Source organism: Fonsecaea pedrosoi, assembly GCF_000835455.1.
Source record: "Fonsecaea pedrosoi CBS 271.37 unplaced genomic scaffold supercont1.6, whole genome shotgun sequence".
NCBI classification, from domain to species: Eukaryota; Fungi; Ascomycota; class Eurotiomycetes; order Chaetothyriales; family Herpotrichiellaceae; genus Fonsecaea; species Fonsecaea pedrosoi.
The window spans coordinates 2,333,764-2,355,076 of NW_013550610.1; the positions used below are offsets into that span (position 1 = coordinate 2,333,764).

The window sequence follows — 21,313 nt, forward strand, 5'->3', positions numbered from 1 at the left end:
TCTCCAACCGCGTGGGAGGAAGGGAGCTTTCCCCTTTGTCATGGCACAGCTATCTACACCTTGAGTTCGTCAATGACAGTAGCAGTTCCCTTGGCGAGTCCGCTGCTCTCGACCTGAGTCGCATCGACAATGAGTCTCCCGGCTGCGTCGTGAGTCTCATCCCACTCCTGGAGCTGATCGACTGGGACCTTGACGAGTTGATGCATATTGGCGCCACCCTCGAGTTGCTCGGTCTCCTGGCGAATGCGATATCCTCGCCATTTCGGGAGTGCGATGATCCAAACCCAGTAGTAGACTCCACAGAGGCCGACACTGGTGGTTAAGAACGTTAGCTGAGTCCCAGCAAGACAACTTGAGTGGAATACTTACATGCCAATGCCCACAACGACAGAGGTGGCATACCAAAAGCTAACGTTGCTTGCTCCTTTCACTGGCGGGTACCAGGGCATGACGACCATGTATAGGTTGACGAGAATGTTGAAGATGACAGCAGCGTCCCAAGCCCTGAACGGCCCACGCGGCAGGCCAGCCTTTCGGTGTCTCCAGCGGACAAGGTAGATGCCCACCGCCATCAAAACATTGAACATGGCAACCGGATATAACTGAAGACTGACGACTGTGAATGAAGAATGAGCATTCTGACGAGTGGTTCCAAGAGTGCCTTGAAATGAACATACCGAAATTGAAAGCATCCCCGGCCGGGGGAGCCAAGATCATGATCACTGTAAGAATATACTTTATCAAATACGGTCCTGCGGGAGTTCCGAACGGTCGTATCGAGGACCAGAAGCGTGGATATGGCAGGACACCTTGCCTGCCACATTCACGGGTGATTCTTGACACGCCAATGTTGCCAGCCAGCAAATTCCCGAACGCACTGAGCGCAATGAGAAAGTTGAGTCCCTTGACGGCACGACTCGAGCCGAAGACTTTCTCAAAGAACAAGGAGGCAGCAATCTGCTTGGAGGCTTTTAGCTCGTCGATGGGAACGGCTGCGATATAGGCAACATTGGCCAGAATGTAGAGGGTTGCCACAACAAGTAGCGAGACGGATGAGTATATCTTGATGACCTTGATAGGATTCTGGAACAAGTTTGTCAGCTTCGTTGCACTGTTGCCTTTTGACCTACGGGATCTCACCTTGACCTCGTTGACGACGTTGAAACTGTTGTTATATCCTCCGTAAGAGAAAATGATATACACCAATGCTTGGGTCAAACCATAAGGCTTATCTGAGGTGCCAGAGAAAGCGTTCTTGAAGTTTGCCGTAGGATTTTTCACGCTTGTGTGCCCTCCAAGGACAACCAGTCCAGTTATGCTGACGAAGATCAAAGTGATGAGCTTCACTGCCCCAACAGCGTTGGAAAAGATATATGCAAAGCGATTGTTGAATATAAGGACCACTATAACAACGGTCCATGCTGCCAAAGCCACCCCCTTCAACTCCCATGCCGTTGGTTCGTGGCCGTTGATTTGGAAAAGGTAGCTGGCAAGGACGATGCAGTTGCTAGAGCTGAAAGATAGGATCAGGTACCACAGCGCAAATGTGGTTGGGAAGAGCCACTTCGGTCGAGGATATGCTTGTTCCAGGTACACCACTTCGGAGCCAGATCGGTTGGGAAAGTAGGCGGCGTACTCAAGGTAGACGGCCAGCGAGGTGGCACAAAGGAGGAAGCCGAGGACCCAGTAGATAAATGAGAGGCCTACAGACCCGACACCAGACAGAATAGCGGCAGCTAAACCAAGTGTCAGTACTTCTTGAGACAGCATTGTCCGGAATCAATACTAACGCGTCGAGTAAACACCGGTCCCGATCATCATACTGATGTTAAGGAACAGGATCGTGATCCGCCCAACAGAATAGCCAAGCGGCGACTTGGTCTCGACAGGAGCACCGGATACTTCTTGATAGCTCGGGGGTGATTCATTACCACCCTGTTCCACGGTGTACTTGAATTCCCCATCGCCGACAACGGTATGTTGGATATCGGTCCCACTAACTGACACTTGGTGAGGGTTGTCCCTACCAGGGAGGAAGAACCTGTTTAGGATAGCCATTGATGAAGACCTGGCTCTGTCCCAACTCGAAGAACTCAATGTCGACACACAGACAGAGGGACTCGCTTATAAGTCAGGCTGTCGGCTGTTTTATGTTTGACATGGGCCAGGTCCTCCCCCACATGGCGATCAGAGCGTCCACCTACTCGGCGTCGTTTAAAAAATCGTCATGGTCAATTTGGATTGCACCATTTCGACCATCATCCGTAGCCGATTGAAGTTTTCGCTCTGCAAGGACCCTGTCGCTCGCTAATCGTGCAGCAATGGTCCAAGGGCGAACATGGCTGCGTCTCTCAGCTCCTGTTCCGGTGCTCAATGGCCGGCGTTGTAGTCGTGATCTGCTCAAACAATTGCACCATCACTCATAGGCGTAGAGGCGATGCTAGATCAACTGATATTCTGGATTTACCAATGGTTGCTCTGTCTTGTGTCGTCTTGATGGTTGTAGAAAAGTATATTTGAGGATTATTATCAAGCAACGAGTATGCATAAATGAATATGTGCCAAGGCCAATGTTGATGCATCACTGGTTCGGTGGAGTATCTCACAAGGCCAAAGTGAACCTTGAATCTAGAACACAACAACTGCGCTCGTGCATCCCTCCTAGGACCATTGCCGAGGTCAAGGGCGAGAAAAAGCGCAAATATGTGTCGCGTATAGGGAATAAGAGAATCCCGTGGCGGAATGGAGCCAGGGGCACGTCGACTTTGCTTCCGTCTTCGCCAGAGAGAAAAAACTCTCCTTCGTATGATCAAGGAATAGCCTGATGAGACTTCGGCAAACAAACGGGAGCCTTGTTGATCTCGGAGGACAAACTAATGCCCAAAGTGTCTGTTAAGACTATTGCCGTGCTGCAACGCTTTAGTGAGCACAGCCGTGGCCCCATGATTGTCCGCGGAGACTTTGTGTGTGCTTCGTCGTAGTGAGAGGGCCAAGGTCCGATTTCGTCAGAAGCGCGACATATGAGCCATCATCGGCAAGCTCCCGCTCCCCAAAGAGGTCAAGATCGTCCCTTGTAAAAAGCTATATAAGAGTAGTGCCATTCATCGGGCTTCATAAGGCAGAGACACTTAGCCGTTGCTGCTGTCGCTCGCCAAATAGCCGAGTCATCAGAGTAAGTGCGGCGTCGAGTGAATTGATGTTAATGTAACGAACCTTTGGTCGTCAATGTCGCAATCACCAACAAATATAGAAAAGTAGGCGCTAGGACAAAAACGGCAACGCTGCCACGGGCCGAGCCTCAGCCGACCAGCCAATCAACTTCGAATCATACACGTGGCGGCACGTGGTTAGTCATCTGAGTGTCTACCTCTCGACCTCAAGCAACGACCTGCTTCTGACCATGCAGCCCTTCTTGTAACCTATAGGCCGAGACTGCTGTTTATGACGCTGCTGGGTGCCAACCCCTCACTCTTGTAAAAATGCGTTTTGACTTGCCAGCGAAGACACTCCCCACGCCACCCATTGTTTGGCATCATTTGGACCTCTTTCTCTTGTCCACCAAGCATCTCGACATCGAATCGGCAGAAGTGGATCATTCTGCCCTCAAAGAAATCAGATAGTATCGGTATCAGATCCGAACTTCATGATTCAACACGATGCCAATTCACGAGATCACCGGAAACACTCAGAGTCGCTTCATTCAGGCTGCGGCCCTCCTCCACTTACTCGATCCTGTCCGTGGCGAACCAACAGCATATGGCCTCGATCAGGACTCGAGCACACTTGAGCAGAATCGGGAGCGACTTCTAAAGCGCAAGTTTCTCGATTCTTTTGCTCTTATCTGCGCACGGAAGAAAGATGGTGATACCGTCTCCGCGGCTTGTTTGGAGGAGGGTCATCCGGAAGGAACGATAGTTCGCATTGCAAGTAACCAGGGCGTCTCACAGTCCACACTTGACGAGTTGCGAGAATTGGTGGCTATTCTGAATGGCGTTGCCGGCGGAGGTGAGTAGCATCACTACGTCAACCCAACCACCGATTTATTGTAGCTCTCTTTCGCAGAGTATGTCGCATCCGATACGGAACAGGAGGTCTTGACCCGAATCACGAGCCTCGATGCTGTCAGAATACGGTCCTATCTGAAAGATATTCGCAGCGTTGGTAACGATGTGAAGGACATGGTCGAGAGTTTCAGTGCAACACCTGCGTTTCTAGAAATCGACCACGCATTAAGCTTCCCGAGATGGATTGCACACGTCTTCACGATACGAGATCTACCTTCGGAATCTACTCCTGAAGATCTTGTCCGTCATGTTCAATGGGCTGTGGAGGCTCGGCGAACTTACCTAACGTGCCTCAGAGCATTATTCCCCACCAACTTGCCTCGATGGGTCTACGCAATCCTCAAGCTTGGACGGTATGCGATTGCCTCCACGGTCTTGCTCGCGTTTGCATCCGAGTTTCCGACTCTATTCAATCCGATGCTTGTGGAACCTACCATCGCCCCTCCGAAAAGCACATTCAAATGTGTGGGGGAAGAGATGCCCTTGACGAGCGTGCTTCGAAGACTTGCCAGTGACCAGGAGGCGAAGCACTATGTCTCCCGCCTGGCTCAGATCTGGGGGGCTCGGGACCCTGAAGTCCATTTCCGAAACACTTGCAATCTGCAGCTGTCTGTTCATGCTGAGATGCAGCTCGTCAATTTTTACGATAACAACCCCTATAGCAGACCGTTCTTTCGCTTCATCGGGGTTAGCAAGAAATCATGTTTTCTGTGCCAGCTGTTTCTCGCAAGGCACCCGCAATCATTTAACATTGCATCTTGCCACCAGAAGCTCTATCTCACCTGGAGGCCTCCACCTGCAGCCAATCCGACTGTCTACAGACAGTACAAGGCTATTGTGGCTGACCTGAGCAAATCCATGGAGTCGACGGCGAAACAAGAACTTAAAGATCGTCTCGGTCTCCGACGGCCTGTTCCGCCAGATTCAACGGCTGGCGTGTCCATCTCAGGTCTGATGGATCTTGACGAAAGACCGCATGGCGTGTCCACAACCTTAGAGATGGCCACCACGTCAATCAAATCCGTCGTAGGGGGTGGCGAAGCACATGTAACAACAGCATCGCTTCAACCGATCCCGGTGGTGGATGTTTCATCCCCAGATGAGGAATTGACCTGGACCCCTTACAACAGCTATCCAGTCGGCGACTCACTCTCAACCACCGAAATGGTCTTGCATGTGCTACGCCCGAATGAACCCCAGCGTCAGGACATCATCGCCATACGTGATATCATGGACCGATTCACCGGAAACCCATCCTGGGCTAAACTGGTCGATCTCCTCATGGATGAGTCAGGGGTCGGTCTCAAGGGCGGAGACTGTCTGATGGTGAAAAATCGGATCCGAGTTGGCAACGAGAGGCAGCTTCTTGCTTGCCTGCAGTACTTGCGGAATGAGGCCGTGTTGAACTCGGAAGTCCATGTACGCAATTTCAGCACAGAGTCATAAGGCGAGAAGCAGCAGGCAGGAGGGTCCATATAAGGGTCTAAATCGGACATCGTGGCCACTATCACAGTGCATCTGAATCGCAATAGTAGTAGTAATCTTTCGCTGCGGCGGGTACAAGGGGAATCTCGGCGTAGCGACCAAGTACACGTGACGAGAGACCCAATCCCTGATCCCTACGACCACGCCCCCCAAAACGCTTCAACAACGCATCGGGCCGTACAGGATCTGCAGGTTGATCTAAACCGCTGTTCACCGAGCCAAAGAAGAGTTCCAGATCTGTGACACTTACCCTTATTTGAACCCTCTAAACACTTCAGATATCATTCCCGGATAGAGATACAACCATTGAATTTTGTCGGGCCAAGTAAATAGGTAGTGTTCTATATTCTATCAGAAAAATTAAAACTTCAATCTGTGGGTCCTGTCCAGAAGGTCAGATCGCTTTGAGAATCAAGCAACCAAGATGCGCGAGGCAAAGAGGCCGGAAACCCAAAGATACGAGGATCATTCCCCACCCCGGCCCAATCTTCGAGGACATTTTTGGTGATGCAAAGGCGCAAAAGATCCAAAATATTTCTGGCTGCTGCTTTTTCTAGACACCCTTGAGGCTGTTGTTCCTCACGGCCTGAAGGTCCACCTTCTTCAGCGTGTCGGCCACGTGGACCTTGCCGCCGTCGGTGATCATGGGCGGGCCCTGGTATCCCTTGCGGGCGCCCAGGAACCACCACGCGGCGACGAAGATGGTGAATCCACCCCAGATCAGGCAGGCGTAGTTCATGGTCTGGGCGTCGGTCGGGAGGTAGTACGGGAAGCAGTAGATGACGAACCAGACCATCATGTAGGCGCAGGCGATGAAGTTGAAGACGAAGCCCAGGGCGCCTTTGAGGTGGAAGGGCCCGTAGACTTGGATGTTGCGCCGTTTGGTCAGGAGATGGGGCAAGATCGCAGCAATGTAGGCTATTAGGGGGAGAAATCTGACGTTAGCATCGAACAGTGCAGCCTTACGATGTGGGAGATATGCGAGGGGGTTTTCAGACGGGGGAAAAGGGGTGGTCATTCCAAGTTCAGCCTAGCTAGCTAGGGGCGCCAGTTCGTGGTGGAGAGAGTGCTGTGGTGGAAGGAGAGTGCGACTTACAGGAACTGGAAAGCAGGACGAAAGATCCGACAAAGGCGTTGAAGGCGGTGGTGCTGCCGACATAGATGGCTCCGAGGATCGTGACCAAGATGGCGGACACGATCGTCGAATTGAACGGCATACCCAGCCTCTGGGATACCGTGCCTAGGATCTTGGGGAAGGGCGTCGCCCCATCTCGCGAAAGTGCCCATAGAGTCCGACCGCACGTAATGTAGAGTCCACACACGCAGATGCCGATGCAGATCAGGACGAGTGTAAGGAGGCCAATGGCGCCGTTGGCCGAACCGGTGGCTTGTCGGTAGATCTCAGCGATCGGGTATGGGGAGTCGAAGAGAGCATCGTAGTCGTTGATCGCGTACAGGATAGCAATCAGATAGGAGAAGCCGGTGATGAAGCCGATGCTCATCTGGCATGCAATAGCGATAGGGACGTTCCGTTGAGGGTAGGGGATTTCTTCCGCAAGATGACTTGACTCGGGCGTTAGCACTTGTTGTCGCACGATCTCTCTTTCTCAGACAGTTCCTGACCTTGTAGTGTCTGGGGTTCCCACGCTAAATGCTCCGTTGAGCATACCTGCAACAAATACGAACTAAAACCCAGCCTCGGTTAGTAAGCTGAATGGTTGAGAAGATCCCTCTGCCGCTGCTTTGAGAGGTGGCAAAACTCACCCCATTAGGATACCCAATGTCGGCAGTCCATTCGGTCCAAACAAAGGACGAAGACGCATGGCCGGGTCGACCGTCCTGGCCTGGCATGACAGTCCTGGAAAGTGTTAGTAGTCCCCTCTCATAAGGTTTGTCAGAGAAAGATTGTACTCACACCACGATGATGGTGATCAAGAAACCCGCGAGGACGAAGAAAATGCCCACATTATTCAGATGCGGCATGGCCGTGTTGAAGAAGCACACTATTGGGCATGCGATCCAGGTAACGATCACATATGTAACAAAGACATGCCATGGCTGAGAAACGAAATCCGGATGCTTCAGGGCATACCTGCTGCTTGTTAGCACGTCGATGACAATCCCCGACACGAGACCTCCTCACATCTGAACGACTGTATTTGACTACGCGACACTCCAGTTAGCAAATAACACAGACTATTCTCCATCTTTCGTAACACTCACAAAAATCGATGTCATGGACGCAGCACCCAGAATCCAGGCGAGACAGTTCCACCATCCAGCGAAGAATCCTACGACGCGGCCCCATCGCTTTCCCGGAGTGACTGAGGCCCAATGATAGACGCCAGCGGAAGATGGAATGGCAGACGCCAGTTCAGCGATGCATGCTGCCACGATCCAGTAGAAGACGGAGACGACGAGGAACTCGTACAGCACGCCTGGTGCTTCCTGTTAGCCATGCTTCGTGAGCTCGCAGAAGAGGCGCACACACCGGGTGGGCCGCCGTTGAAGATAGCGACCAATATCGAGCCTCCGATGGCTGGCCATACATTGCCCACGACAAGGCCGACACCGGCGAGGGAAACAAGACTGAAGTTTCGCGACAATTCTTGGGCATGACCAGAGGCGTTGATGAAATTTCCCCCCGACTCGGAAGCTTCTGACTCTGTCGCGAGCTCTGGGTTTTCGTTCTTGTCGGCCATCTTGGGGATCAGCGCCGGACACGAGGAAGTGAAGAACTAGAAAGGGGACAAGAGGAGCAGAGCGGAATTGACATAAGTGAAGAGAGATAATGAAGAGGGCAGGTAAGACTAGACTTCGTGTAGGTACATGAAAAGCGTGGAGAAAAGCTAGACCCCTACCAATGAAGGCAGATTGGTGACCTTTGGATAGTGTCTTTCTCCACAATGTCGCTTCGAAGTTGTTCTCCGTTCACAATACAAGTACCCAGCAGTACAGCTGGTCTCGCCACGAATGGATTCTTAAGTGACTGGGTCGGTGGTGGAGGTCTGGACAGGGTTCGTTCTCCTCGGCCGGATCATGTGATTGGACAGGAACCTTGATTTTCCTCCCGCCAAGCCAGGAACTGCTTCTCCCTCTGGTTTGATGCGGCGGAGAATGCCAAGACGCGATGGGGATTTTCCGCGCTAGCCGCTTCAAATTTTTCTTGTCTCCCACTTAAAGCCTCCACCCCTCTCCTTCCGTGAGCAAACCATGTGTCAATGGAATCATGTTCTGCAACCCAGCTATCATGAGTGTAACCTATTCAGTCGATTGCACCGACCCCTCAATCAGGCGGTTATGGGTCTCACTTGTTTCTCTCCTTCACGTAAAGTACATGTCCTTGTACTTGTTGGTAAGCCTGGTAAGGTACTACCTGTACGCGAGCCACTGGAACTCCTTGGTACAACCCAGCACGGCCGTTGAGGCCCCCCTCTGATGGAATCTGGCGAGATCGCGTACCTGAACATGGCACGTCGCTCGATACAGACCTACCATGTGGCAAGTGGCGAAGACAGGGTCCTTGAAGCCCTGACCAGGTTCCAATTCCCAACGCTTCAGCGAACGAACTAGTGCAACAACCTCCTGCCCAGCCATGCCAACCTGCCCCTCCGAGTATGCTTCAGGTACCGCAGCCTTAGCCTTTAAGGCTCCCGGCAGCGCACATCCCGAAACAGACAAATACCTCGTTACATGCCCAGCATTGGTTGATATGGTGTGAAAAGTGGGAGAACCGAGTCATTGTCCACCCCCTTTTCTCATTTTCCACCGTTTCTTGTGGGTTCCGCAACTAGGTTTTGAACGACACTCCACATGCTGTCTGAGCTAGAGGGGATATTGCAACGTCCCTTTTGAGACTGTTATCTCTCGGCGGCTTCGGCGCTGGAAACCCAAGAGACCCCAGAAAGTTACTTGTACCTCGTACACCACTCGTATTATCTATTCAAACATGGGAGGACCCACGAACCCCGTCTGCGCAGTGAACTCTCCATCTTTCTCTGCTCACATCGACTGCCATTACCAACCTCTCAACGTTGCCTCTGCCTGAGCAGTTCATCGGAAGACAGCACTCATGTCGACGAATCCCAATCCCGGCTTCGTCCCGGAATCATGGAGTTTATATGGCGTGGGCGCATTCCTGGTGGTCTTGCGACAGTCCGTACCAACAAGGCCTTGCGGCCACTGTTCATGAGAAGACCCTTCTAACGTGCCATGTACAGGATCGGGAGGATCAAGCGGGTGGGCATCAAGCACCTTGAAGTCGACGACGCCCTCATTGGCTTCGGTTTTATTGCCTATACGCTGCTTGTGGTGGCTTTCAACCAGATGCTAGAAGGACCAGGATCCAATTTGATGACACCTGAGGAGGAGGCTGCGCTCACGCCAGAGATCAAGGAAGGGCGCGTCAGAGGGAGCAAATGGGTTTTTGTGTCTGAACATGCAGAACTACTCACAATCTGGAGCATGAAGGCTGGTGAGTTCAAAGGGCTGATCCCTTCCCTTTCAGGCCACCTATTGTCCAGGGCAATCGTGAAGTGGACATTGCGTGCTGACAGGACACACCTAGCCATGCTGGTTCTGTATGCCAAGTTGATCGACAAGACACGACAGCGACGATTGCTCTGGGGGGTCGTGATCTGGGTTTGTATCGCTTTTGTGGGAGATGAACTTGCCCTCTTTACCATCTGCCGTCCCCTTTCTCAGTATTGGGCCGTGCCGGCTGAAAATTGTGAGTTTCTCGTGTTCTTTTCATGTTAAAACCCCTTCACAATGCTGACATAACACGCCAAAAGCGCAATGCTCTAGCTACCAATACTATCAGATTGTCAACGCCGTTTTCAACATCTCGACCGATATCCTCATCATGCTGATGGGTATCCCACCAGTCTTGTCCGCCCGACTTTCGCTCCAGCAAAAGTTGATTCTCGGCATCATCTTCGGCATGGGCGGCTTCGTGATCGTGGCCGCCATCCTGAGGGCCATCTACTGCCTGGTCCCCTCACTGATCTCCTACGTCTACATGAACTGGTACTTCCGCGAAGCCTCCGTGTCCATCTACGTGACGACCCTGCCCGGAATCTGGGTGTTCCTTAAGGAGATGTTCCCCATCATCCAGAGACTCACGAGCCGGCCGGCCACCAAACCCACCAATTCCCGCACCACCGAGCCGCAAAAGCAGACGTCGTACTGGAATGAGCCCAGCAGACACCACCGCAGCCAGTTCGACGCGAAAGACTTGGACTATGACATGGACACATACCCAATCAGCAAGTCCATCGTCACCACTACTGAGGGTGACCTCGGCAGTCACGGTGTCCACAGTGACAGTGCACACGGCGATGCGGATTCGACCAACTCTATGCGATATGACTCAACACTCAACGAGATTAGGTGCGACAAGACATTTACCGTTGAGAGGATTCCGCGTGATCGACTTTGAGTGTGGAGCTGAAGAGTGATGGAGGGAAAGGTCCGGGAGACTCTCGCACCCAGAAAGAATGCCGCATCGATGCGAAAAAAGAACAAAACCATGCTCACGTTTCCTTGTTGTTCGCAAGATTAGCGCCATGTATGTATGATGTTAAGATGCACCAATGCAAAGGGGAGGCCGTCTGTTGTTGTTTTTGACCGTGATAGCTTAGGAATCAGGCTCGATGTACCATGTATGTTAGAGATGACATGTCGCAAGACACAACCCACGAGGCTGGTTACGAAAGGATGGGATGGGTGGCTCAGTCTTTCTTGTAACATTGTCCTGAATCGACGGAATCGAAGTGTGATTGAGGTCGGCTTGTCTGTCATTTACCGATTTGGCCCGGTACGAGGCCTGTACAGAGCACGTACCGAGTACATTCATCTAGGTAAAGACCCGATACTCCGCTTGGGGGGACTGGAAATGGTTTCCGCCCATCCGGTCAGCGTCAAGCTCCTTTGTATATTGCCGGCTCTGATGTAAGTTGTCCTGTTTATTTTCAATGTGGCAGCCTACTCGATGATTGATGAGAATGATTTTTTCGGTCACCGTGCAGGAAACAACCCCGGGTGTAATCGGTGTTTGTTTGTGAGCAGCTTGGCAGCCTTGCAGTCTTTTACCGAGTTCGGCCAAGGCTGAGGCTGATGCTGAGGCTGTGCAGGGTTTTTTCAAGGCAGCCTGGCCTCCAACCCGCTTGTTTTAATCAAACACATCCAGTTCCTCGTTCTCGTCAAGTCTGTCATCCTCACTGTTTGAAACGAGACACCCGCCTTTCGGACACTTTGTCTTTCAAGGCCCTGACTATCGCGCGCGCAATGATGTCCTTTTACAGCCCGCAGAAATGACCATAAGACCCTCGCCCGCTGACTGTCCCCCTGCTGGCGCGATCAGTGACATGATTTTGGATAACAAATGAATTCAAGCCTCACTCTCGCAGATCAACGACCATACCATAGCATCTCAAGCTATGTTTCGGTTCGCAAGTGCCATTCCATCTCTTAGGGGAGTGTCCAATGTATCGACCCAGAATCATCCAAAATCTTCGGGAGAGGCGGATGATCAGGTGCCCCCATTAACAGCAATCTCCCCGGGTAATGATCATGACGCAACACCCATACAGGGCATACCCTCTTGGGCGCGAGAAATGAGCAACGCACGAGTGAATCGACACAGTCGAGCCTCGTCCATTATCTCCACCCAGTCCAAGTTCACCACAACGACATTGCAAGAAGATGCGCGCAGCATTGACATCAATGTCGGCGGCCAGTATTTTCGAATTAGTCGGGATGGCTCCAAAATCACGGCTGATGCACCCCCTCCGTACACCGGGCCAGGCGAAACGTTGCGCTTCCAAAGAGACCGAACAAGCGATGTTATGAGTTTAGACAGTCGAATCGAAGCAAGTGTTCAAGACGTCGAGGAAGAGAACTTGGAGGGGGATGGGGCCGTTACTCCGAGGTCAGCATTCCAAGCCATCGATCAAGATGCTGTTTTCCGAGCCAATCTGTTGGATCCGACACCTATTGAAATACCGTCACCCGTGCGACATGATCAGCTTACCCACCGCTCGTCCTCGGCCACGCTCGTCATCAGCGAGAGCACGTCTACTCCTGTTAGTGAGTTTGACCAAAGCCTGGTCAATGAAGAGGACCCTGGAACTCAGTCTGGTCGGAATCCAGATTATAGCAGAAGAAGGGTGGTTTCAGAAGATCTGATGCTCGACAGAGCCGATCTGACGCCAAAGTCGTCTCCAATGAGAGCATACCGGGAACGCTTGCCTCGACTTATTACGTCGGGTGAGATTGTGTGGGCTAGTCATTGCCCTCAATTATATCGACAGCGTGCCAACTCATGGGGAGGACGTCCACTGCAAATCCGGTCCGCTGGCGCAATCCTTGGTGATGTGTCTGACAATGGTGTACCACGATCCCCAGATTATATAGGAAGAGACGCACGTGGAATGTTCCATTTCCCTACCAGAGCAGCCACGACCCAGATTACCAGTACTCGCAGAGACGGCGAGTCGTCAGCCAGTGGACCAATGCCTCTCGACGTGAGCGAGACGTTGGACGAAAGCAATACACCTCTACCGATGGACAACGAGAATGACATTTCCCTGCACTACGCGCGGATGATGCGGAAATTGGACTCTTCGCATCGCAAGGCACTCCTCATCAAGGACAAACAGTTGGCGGAACTTCAGGAGAAACTCAACGAAAAAGACATCGTTTTGAGACAGCAGCTACGGGCCAAAGACTTCATCATTGACGACCTCAAGAAACGCTTGAGTAACTTGGAAGGGAACATAGAGGTTATGCTAGAAAAGGCCCGACATCAAGTCGAGGATCTGTGGGAGGCTCGGTGGAAGGATCGTGACTTTCATCTACGAGAGCGCATGAGACGCATCGAGGAGGAAGCCCAGAAGGCCATCGAGCGGATGAAGGCTTGTCAAAATCCGTGCGAAAGATGCGCGAAAATTGGTGAGTAGAGGGGAGTTGACTTCTACAAGACCCAACGCCGCCAGGAATGACCAGGAGGTGACGATCGAAACGAACATTGAGGGAGGATGAGGTTCCTTTCTGCCGTATTTGTAGACGAGAGATGACCTGAGATAAACAGCTGCGACGTATAATGGGGGAGTAGGTTTCCAGATATAGGAACCAAGAGATATCCAAGAACCAAGGACAGCGGTGATGCCTCTGGGATTGTTGTACTTGTACGAGGTAGATACAAATATTAGTGTCTGGTGTTGGCCAACCATTCAGATTTCGAGCACTCTGCAGTTTGTCAATGGAGCTTTAGTGACCCCGCCTGTTCCCCTGCCGCCCCTTATAGGCGTTGGTTGGCTCTGGCTAAACACAAGTGGGGGTGAGCGATAGGCTGATGAGAGCCTGGAGAGGAAGTACAGCCTAATGCCTAAGAACCTACTGTAAGTGCTTGGGTCCTTTCCCCCGGGACGCGCCTAGGGATCGGGGATCGCGCTTTTTAGGTAGAGTGCCAGCCAACCAGAATTAGGCATCATCGTCCAAAACAATCACCGGTGACTTCATTCCCAATCCCCAGTCCGAGTCCTGTTTCTCGCAGCTTCTCACCCCACGCAGTTTCCTCAACACTTACCATACAACAAAAAACCTCAACAACATCTGGCCTTTTCCCGCCTCCACCTCCACCCCTTCTCCCCAGGTGACTTCCAGTGTCAATAGTGTAATGGCTCTTCTCTGTTGACTCCTGTACCTTCTTCTCTTCTCTCCTTCTTGACACCTGCCTCTTCCATCTTGTCTCTCGGTTTGACTCTACCTCATACAGCGTCCTCAGATCCCCAATCGACCTGCATTCCTGTGTATGGGCCGACTCGCCCTTCCTCCGTTCGACGGAACCTGTCGTTGAGTCTTACTCAGGCAACCTCTCTGTGCCCCTTCCGTCTCCTACCTCGATTGTATCCTCGGAAAGAGCTGGGCTATGCCGTCTCAGGCACCGTCGTCCAAGGAGGCTCCCCCCAAGGCTGCCCCGCGCGGGCGAGGCAAGAAGAAGGGCAACCAGCTGCAAAAACCATGGCTTTATGACTTGGTTCTATGGGCACTCTCAGTCCTGATAGATCTCTTCTTTCGGGAAGTCCATCCCAGAGGAGCATGGAAAGTCCCAAAAACAGGACCGGTCATCCTTGTGGCAGCACCACATGCTAATCAGGTATGCCATATACACACTTTGTGCCTGGCCACTGTACTAACACCCCATAGTTTGTCGACTCTCTGATTCTGATGCGGATTCTCAAACACGAGGCCAAGAGAAGGATTTCATATTTGATTGCTGAAAAATCAACGAAACGCAAATTCATTGGGACTCTCTCAGCAGCGATAGGGGCCATCCCTGTTGGCCGGGCTCTCGACAAAGTCAAACCAGCAAAGGGCAAGATATTCCTCCCCGACCAAGATAACGATCCTACCTTAATTCAAGGTGTTGGCACCGATTTTACGAATGGCGATTTTGAGGTTGGCGGGTTGATAGTCCTCCCAAAAGTGAGAGGTCAGACCCCCAGCACGGAAATCGCAGAGATCATCTCCCCGACCGAACTTCGTCTCAAAAAGCCCTTTAAGTCGCCAGAGGCTCTGGAGTCCTTGACCGGCAATGGCACCGTTGGTGGGGATACTACAAATGAACAGATTGAATCCCGCGGCTGCTCATTCAAAGTTGCTCCGTATGTGGATCAAACCAAGGTCTACAATGCAGTATTCGACGAGCTCGACGCTGGTGGCTGTATTGGCATCTTCCCGGAAGGCGGCAGTCATGACCGGCCCGACCTCCTACCTCTGAAAGCAGGCGTGGCGATCATGGCCCTGGGTGCCGAAGCCCAACATCCTGGATGTGGTGTCAAGATCATCCCAATCGGTATGAACTATTTTCACGCCCACAAATTCCGATCGAGGGCTGTCATTGAGTTTGGACATCCTATCGAGGTTCATCCCGACCAAGTCGAAGCATATAAGGCAGGCGACCGGAGAAACGCGGTCGGCTCACTACTGGAAACAGTGTTCCAGGGTTTAGTGGCTGTAACACAATCGAGTCCGGATTATGACACCCTGATGCTTGTGCAAGCGGCTCGCCGACTTTACAATCCGCTAGGGAAGAAACTCCCTCTGCCGTTGGTGGTGGAGTTGAACCGGCGACTAGTGAAAGGGTACACGACATACAAGGATGACCCGCGTGTTGTCCAACTGAAAAAAGACGTCCTTGAATACAATCGTCAACTTCGCGCCCTTGGTCTCCGAGATCATCAAGTGGAATGGGGTAACCCCGCCAAACATCCGTGGTGGCACATTCTTGGAACGTTGATCTATCGACTCGGAGAGCTTTTCTTCCTAGGCATTGGCACTCTTCCCGGGCTGGCCATGTTTTGGCCTGTCTTTGTTACCACCAAAGTCATATCGTATAAAAAATCCAGAGAAGCTCTTGCGGCATCGACAGTGAAACTGCAGGGTCGAGATGTTATCACCACATGGAAACTGCTCGTGGCAATGGCATTTGCTCCCGCACTGTACGCCTACTATACCATTATTGTTTCCCTATGGCTGGTTTACAATCGGCGCGATGGATACTATACCCACAGGGTCCCGTGGTGGATGGTGGCCCGCACATATGTGCCCGACTTTGTTCCCATCTGGCTTTTTGCTGTTGTTTTTCTGATTTTGTGTATCCTCATCACCTTTGCTGCTCTGAGGATAGGAGAAATAGGCATGGATGTTGTCAAGTCGTTACCGCCACTCTTTGTGGCGCTCAATCCACGCTCCTCTAGCCGATTTGCGAAGCTGCAACGGCGCCGCCAGGCCTTGTCCGAGAAGGTAACCAAGGTGATCAATGAATTGGGACCCGAGGTTTTCCCCGACTTTGATGCTGCGCGGATTGTGCCAGATGCATACAGAGAAGGAGCGTACCAATCTAGGTACAAAAAGATGCCCGAGGAGCCGAGAATCGAAACAACCGAGCCTACGACACCCACTTCTGGTGCTTTCGAAGATCGTACCGGCGAGTCACCTGGTTCGAGGTCGATGTTACCCTTTGGGTTTCTGCCCTCGAACGAAGCCTTCCACAACATTGGCGGATTTGGCTTCTTTGCGTCGCGGCCTACGACACCCAAGAGCCGCAGCAGGAGCAGTTCTGCCGGTGGAGCACTTACCTCGGCCACCAGCTTAAAATTGACCACGTTGGACCATGATGAAGTCAGTAAGCGCATCCGTGGGGCCATGCGGGAAAGAGGAAGGAAGCGTGAAAGCGAAGGAGCAGAAACCGGGACGGAAAGCAGCTGGGACATGGCTGATGATGAACGAATGACTCCGACAACAGAAGATGAGGAACCTAAGAAGGACCGGTGAGGCGGGGGAATTGGGCACTACAACGAGAATTATGATGTGAATGTCAAGCATATGAAGGACGGACACAAACTGCGAGTAGAGGTGTCTTGGTCGTCCCAGTGTTTTACAGTGTGCATTTTTGGACTATTGCTTCGATACCCTTTTTGATAGATGCATCGGAAATGATTTAGCATGTTCAGAGATTCACATACACGTGTTTTTCAAGGGAGTAGCCAGTCTGGACTCCGCAAAAACCCAAGTTCTAGGAGTTGGAAACAAGATTTCATGGCTAAGAAGCGAGGGGATCGACAATGGGGAAAGATGGTAATTCGAAGGGTAGGGGTGGCGTTGTGTTGGACCACTGGACTTGATAATAATATTAATATGGGGCGCAGGCGTCGGATGGTGGTGGAGACGCCGCCAGACGCTTCGAGCCTTTGTTTGCATCATGCCAACCACAACACATGCGATCGACCGTCGCAAACCTGCATGAGCCCATCCACACACCTCATCGAAACTGCCACAGACAAAACATCCCTCTTTTCCCCATCGTGGTCTCTACAGCATCTTGTTACACATGGTCGGGATATAGCTTTACAGGCCATGCTGCCACTGTTCCTTGTCCAATCACCATTCTTTTCGAGTCATCGAAGTCTGCAGTCTCCTCCGAGCAACATTTGACCAATACGTGCCACGCCGGGCCCGGGCCCATGTACCACGAGACCTCGATCTTTGGCTCCTACTTCTGCCGGGACTGCTAGATGAGTTGCTCCTGTTGCTGCTCGCAGTGCTGCATCTCCCGTCCCCCCACCCGCAACTACATCTCGACCCAACGGTTGCTGCTCAGCGCTTCAAATAGGCCTCTCTCCACCTTATAACGACGCCCCCAGTATATCATTTCGGCTTGAAACCACCCCATACCATATACCTCCTTGCTGTTTGCCTCTGCGGAAATGGCTCCCTTTCGTCTAGACGAGGGCTTCTCGGAAGATGTGTCGAGTCAGGAAGAACATGGGCGCATGGCTACAGCCACAGCCGCAAGTTTTCAAGAGTGGGTCATGACACAGAATGAACAGGCACGCGCCGAAATCGCATACGAAGTCTTGCGAACACTACGAACATCTAAAATCGCGGCCGTGGTCGAGCGGCTGACACCACTCCTACATCTCGACCCGTTGGAAAAACTGCCACCAGAAATCACCTCACAGGTATTCTCCTACCTGGACGCGGAGACTCTGTTGACTGCTTCACTGGTTTCAAAGACATGGAGAGCACGTATCATGGACACGATGTTGTGGCAGGAGTTGTACAAGAGGGAGGGGTGGGGTCTTGACACAAAGGAGGTCGGCAAATTTGAGAGCGCCCTCATGCGACAGGAGGCTAAAAGGGCAAGGATGCTGCTATCGGGCCAGCCTCAGCTAAAAAAACGAGCCACCTCCGACTGGTTGGAGTCAAAGGGGCGGAAAGTCTCTGCGGACGTTTCTCAGTGGAAAGAGCAGCATGGTGTGATAGAGGCTGACGAAGACATGAAATCCGAGTCAAGTGATGATCAAGAAATGCAAGATGCTCCTACCAGCATACACAATTCCCCGCAGCGGCCGAACAAGAGACAAAGTGCAGATTCTGGGGATGAGATGGATTATTTGTCGGATGCAGTCCCCAGAGATGACAGTCTTTCCGCGAGCAGAGGTGCCCAGTCTCCTGACCCTCCGATCAAGACAAAGCTCGTCACCTATGGCTCTAATGGCGAGGAAAAGCTGAATTGGATTCATCTTTATAAGCAGCGCCAGAAGCTGGAACAGAACTGGACCAAGGGTCGATATACTACCTTCCAGCTCCCTCATCCCTCTTATCCTCAGGAAGCACATACAGAGTGTGTATACACCGTCCAATTCTATGGGAAATGGTTGGTAAGTGGCAGTCGCGACAAGACGCTGCGAGTTTGGGATCTGGAGACCCGCCGTTTGAGGGGAAAGCCTCTATCCGGTCACTCTCAGTCAGTGCTCTGTCTTCAATTCGATCCGACGGAGAAAGAAGATGTCATCATTTCTGGCAGCAGCGACGCAAGCGTCATCATCTGGCGGTTCTCGACAGGCCAGAAAATCCACGAAATCCCCTCTGCACACGAAGAGTCCGTTCTTAACCTGAGGTTCGATCACCGGTATTTGGTCACTTGTTCCAAAGATCGACGCATCAAAATTTGGAATCGGAAGTTATTGACCGCGACGGATAAAGATTACCCTCAGGTCAGACGCGGCGGCCAAGCGCGGGTGCCATCATATATTGTCAACACTGCGGAGATGGAGCCGTCTCTCTTGGAAGCAAGGCTCGCCAACGGGTCGATCCGGGCGCTGAAACCATACACGCTTCTGCTGACCCTCGAGGGACACAGCGCTGCCGTCAACGCTATCCAGATTAACGGCGATCTCATTGTATCTGCCTCGGGTGATAGACTCATCAAAGTCTGGAATGTCAAGGATGGAAGGTTGATTCGGACGCTACAAGGACATCAGAAGGGAATTGCCTGTGTCCAGTTTGACGACAGACGTGTCGTCAGTGGGAGTAGTGACAACACCGTACGGATATTCGACCCCTATTCCAGCGCCGAGGTGGCAGAGCTTAAAGGCCATACGAATCTTGTGCGGACCGTACAGGCTGGGTTCGGTGACCTCCCTGGAAGTGACGAAGAGGACACGGCCAAGGCAAGAGCCGCGGAGTGGAAATTTATCGAAAGTCTCGTGCAAGGTAATTCGGCGCAAGACAGAGCGCACAGTCGACACAACAGGAATGACACCTCGGGAACCTCTCGGTTCTCTCTGGGCTCTAGATTACCACCTGGTGGAGGTGGCAGCAAATGGGGTCGGATCGTCTCGGGATCATATGACGAGACAATCATCATATGGCGCAAGAATGCGTCTGGAGACTGGGTTATTGGACAAGTGTTGCGTCAAGACTCTCCATCTCAGAGCCACGAAGTTCGTGCTCGACCGCGGCACGGTGCTGCCACTGGCGTACAGCACGCTCCGCTACCAGTGATGCAGCCTCCTCTCAGCCTCGCATCGCTCACGGCGGCAGGGTCCCAACCCCCTCCAGCAGCGGCCCAGCTGGCTCCTCTGGACCTCACTGATCCTGCTGAAGCAACCCGTCGAGCCGTCACGACAGCAACATCACAGGTCATGCAGCAGGCAATGGGGACATCGATAGCGAACCTGGGCGCAGGCCTCACCAACGTCATGAGTATCGGGAGGGTGTTGAATGCCTCGACCGGGACTGGGACTCCGCGTGACAGTCTCAATCTCACCGGCAATGTTAGCCCCAGCTCTCCGAACCACGGGAACTACGCGCAACCAGTGGTTACTACACAACCCCAGTTAGCTGTTGCCCAGATTGTACAGAATGCGATCATGCAAGCTCGGGCACTGCAGACTCGGACACAGCAGATGCAAAACCGGCTGTCATCAGGTGAATCATCTACGGGTGGTCAAACCCAGCCTCAGCCTCAGCCACAACAACAACAGAACCCTCTTCCACATCATCCTGCTCTGCCTCATCCTCAACCCGGACCTTCCCCCGCAGCTGCTGCAGCGCAACAACAATTAGCTCAGCAACAAGCCCAGGCTCCAGCCAATAACCAGCCTGCCATTGGCCATACTGATGCGAATGCCACGAATGGGGCGAACCAGGTGTCTGTCTCCCGTGTGTTCAAACTGCAGTTCGATGCCCGTCAAATCGTGTGCTGCTCACAAGACAGCCGCATTGTCGGATGGGACTTTGCCAACGGCGACCCCGAGATCATCGAAGCATGTCGATTTTTTGTTGGGCCATGAGTGACAATGAATGACCAAAACCCACACGACCACGGAGAAAGAGATGGAACAAACCGAAAAGGGTGACAGGGCTTGCTACGTCTCATCATTCTCTGATCCAGCTCAAGCAGGAGTTTTTACGGCACAAGGATCAATCAAGGGTCTTGGGTCAACCACAGCGAGCATCAAAGGGATCTGGTTTGGGGGTGTGGATTGGAAAAATCGACAGCTAGTCAGTCAGTCAGTCAGCCAGCCAGTGAGCCAGGCTCATGTGTAGCCAGTTAGCGTGTAGCATGAAGCATGGGGCACAATGCTATTCTCGCCCTGAGTCCCGCGCGTATATGTGGACATATTATGTATGTCCTCGCTCGGTCTGGCATCAAAATCAAATCGAGCCGTGGGTGAGCCGGACCTTGGTTATGGATTTATTAATTGATTGATTGATCGATCATCATGTCTTTCATGTCTTTTACATCCTTTCCGCTAGTCCTTGTCCTTGTCCTCGGTCTATCGATGCAACCTTTTCCCCTTCCCTGACCTTGTGTCCTTTGGCTCTCGCGCGCGCTCATTCTCCTCTCTCTCTCTCTCTCTCTCTCTCTCTCTCTCTCTCTCTCTCTCTCTCTCTCTCTCTCTCTCTCT

General features: G+C 52.3%; 7 protein-coding genes across 7 annotated transcripts; 5 read left to right on the forward strand and 2 right to left on the reverse strand.

The window, feature by feature from the left end:
- Nucleotides 1-53: 53 nt before the first annotated feature.
- Nucleotides 54-2,058, reverse strand: Z517_09683 (uncharacterized protein; the record flags this gene model as incomplete). Its single annotated transcript, XM_013425591.1, has 5 exons — nucleotides 54-312; nucleotides 370-616; nucleotides 678-1,083; nucleotides 1,141-1,736; nucleotides 1,791-2,058. 5 exons carry the CDS (start codon nucleotides 2,056-2,058, stop codon nucleotides 54-56), a joined length of 1,776 nt encoding a protein of 591 aa, XP_013281045.1.
- A 1,598-nt stretch (nucleotides 2,059-3,656) lies between these two features.
- Nucleotides 3,657-5,510, forward strand: Z517_09684 (uncharacterized protein; the record flags this gene model as incomplete). The annotated part of the gene is made up of 2 exons (XM_013425592.1): nucleotides 3,657-4,005; nucleotides 4,063-5,510. 2 exons carry the CDS (start codon nucleotides 3,657-3,659, stop codon nucleotides 5,508-5,510), a joined length of 1,797 nt encoding a protein of 598 aa, XP_013281046.1.
- A 592-nt stretch (nucleotides 5,511-6,102) lies between these two features.
- On the reverse strand, nucleotides 6,103-8,251 carry Z517_09685 (uncharacterized protein; the record flags this gene model as incomplete). Its single annotated transcript, XM_013425593.1, has 8 exons — nucleotides 6,103-6,467; nucleotides 6,646-7,112; nucleotides 7,173-7,234; nucleotides 7,314-7,407; nucleotides 7,465-7,641; nucleotides 7,693-7,712; nucleotides 7,773-7,987; nucleotides 8,041-8,251. The coding sequence occupies 8 exons, from the start codon at nucleotides 8,249-8,251 to the stop codon at nucleotides 6,103-6,105; spliced, it is 1,611 nt and encodes a 536-aa protein (XP_013281047.1).
- A 1,370-nt stretch (nucleotides 8,252-9,621) lies between these two features.
- Nucleotides 9,622-10,989, forward strand: Z517_09686 (uncharacterized protein; the record flags this gene model as incomplete). The annotated part of the gene is made up of 4 exons (XM_013425594.1): nucleotides 9,622-9,704; nucleotides 9,770-10,023; nucleotides 10,117-10,278; nucleotides 10,343-10,989. 4 exons carry the CDS (start codon nucleotides 9,622-9,624, stop codon nucleotides 10,987-10,989), a joined length of 1,146 nt encoding a protein of 381 aa, XP_013281048.1.
- Nucleotides 10,990-12,166: 1,177 nt separating this feature from the next.
- On the forward strand, nucleotides 12,167-13,510 carry Z517_09687 (uncharacterized protein; the record flags this gene model as incomplete). The annotated part of the gene is made up of 1 exon (XM_013425595.1): nucleotides 12,167-13,510. The coding sequence occupies one exon, from the start codon at nucleotides 12,167-12,169 to the stop codon at nucleotides 13,508-13,510; it is 1,344 nt and encodes a 447-aa protein (XP_013281049.1).
- Nucleotides 13,511-14,481: 971 nt separating this feature from the next.
- Z517_09688 (uncharacterized protein) lies at nucleotides 14,482-16,889 on the forward strand (the record flags this gene model as incomplete). The annotated part of the gene is made up of 2 exons (XM_013425596.1): nucleotides 14,482-14,709; nucleotides 14,760-16,889. 2 exons carry the CDS (start codon nucleotides 14,482-14,484, stop codon nucleotides 16,887-16,889), a joined length of 2,358 nt encoding a protein of 785 aa, XP_013281050.1.
- A 932-nt stretch (nucleotides 16,890-17,821) lies between these two features.
- On the forward strand, nucleotides 17,822-20,695 carry Z517_09689 (uncharacterized protein; the record flags this gene model as incomplete). Its single annotated transcript, XM_013425597.1, has 1 exon — nucleotides 17,822-20,695. The coding sequence occupies one exon, from the start codon at nucleotides 17,822-17,824 to the stop codon at nucleotides 20,693-20,695; it is 2,874 nt and encodes a 957-aa protein (XP_013281051.1).
- Nucleotides 20,696-21,313: the final 618 nt, after the last annotated feature.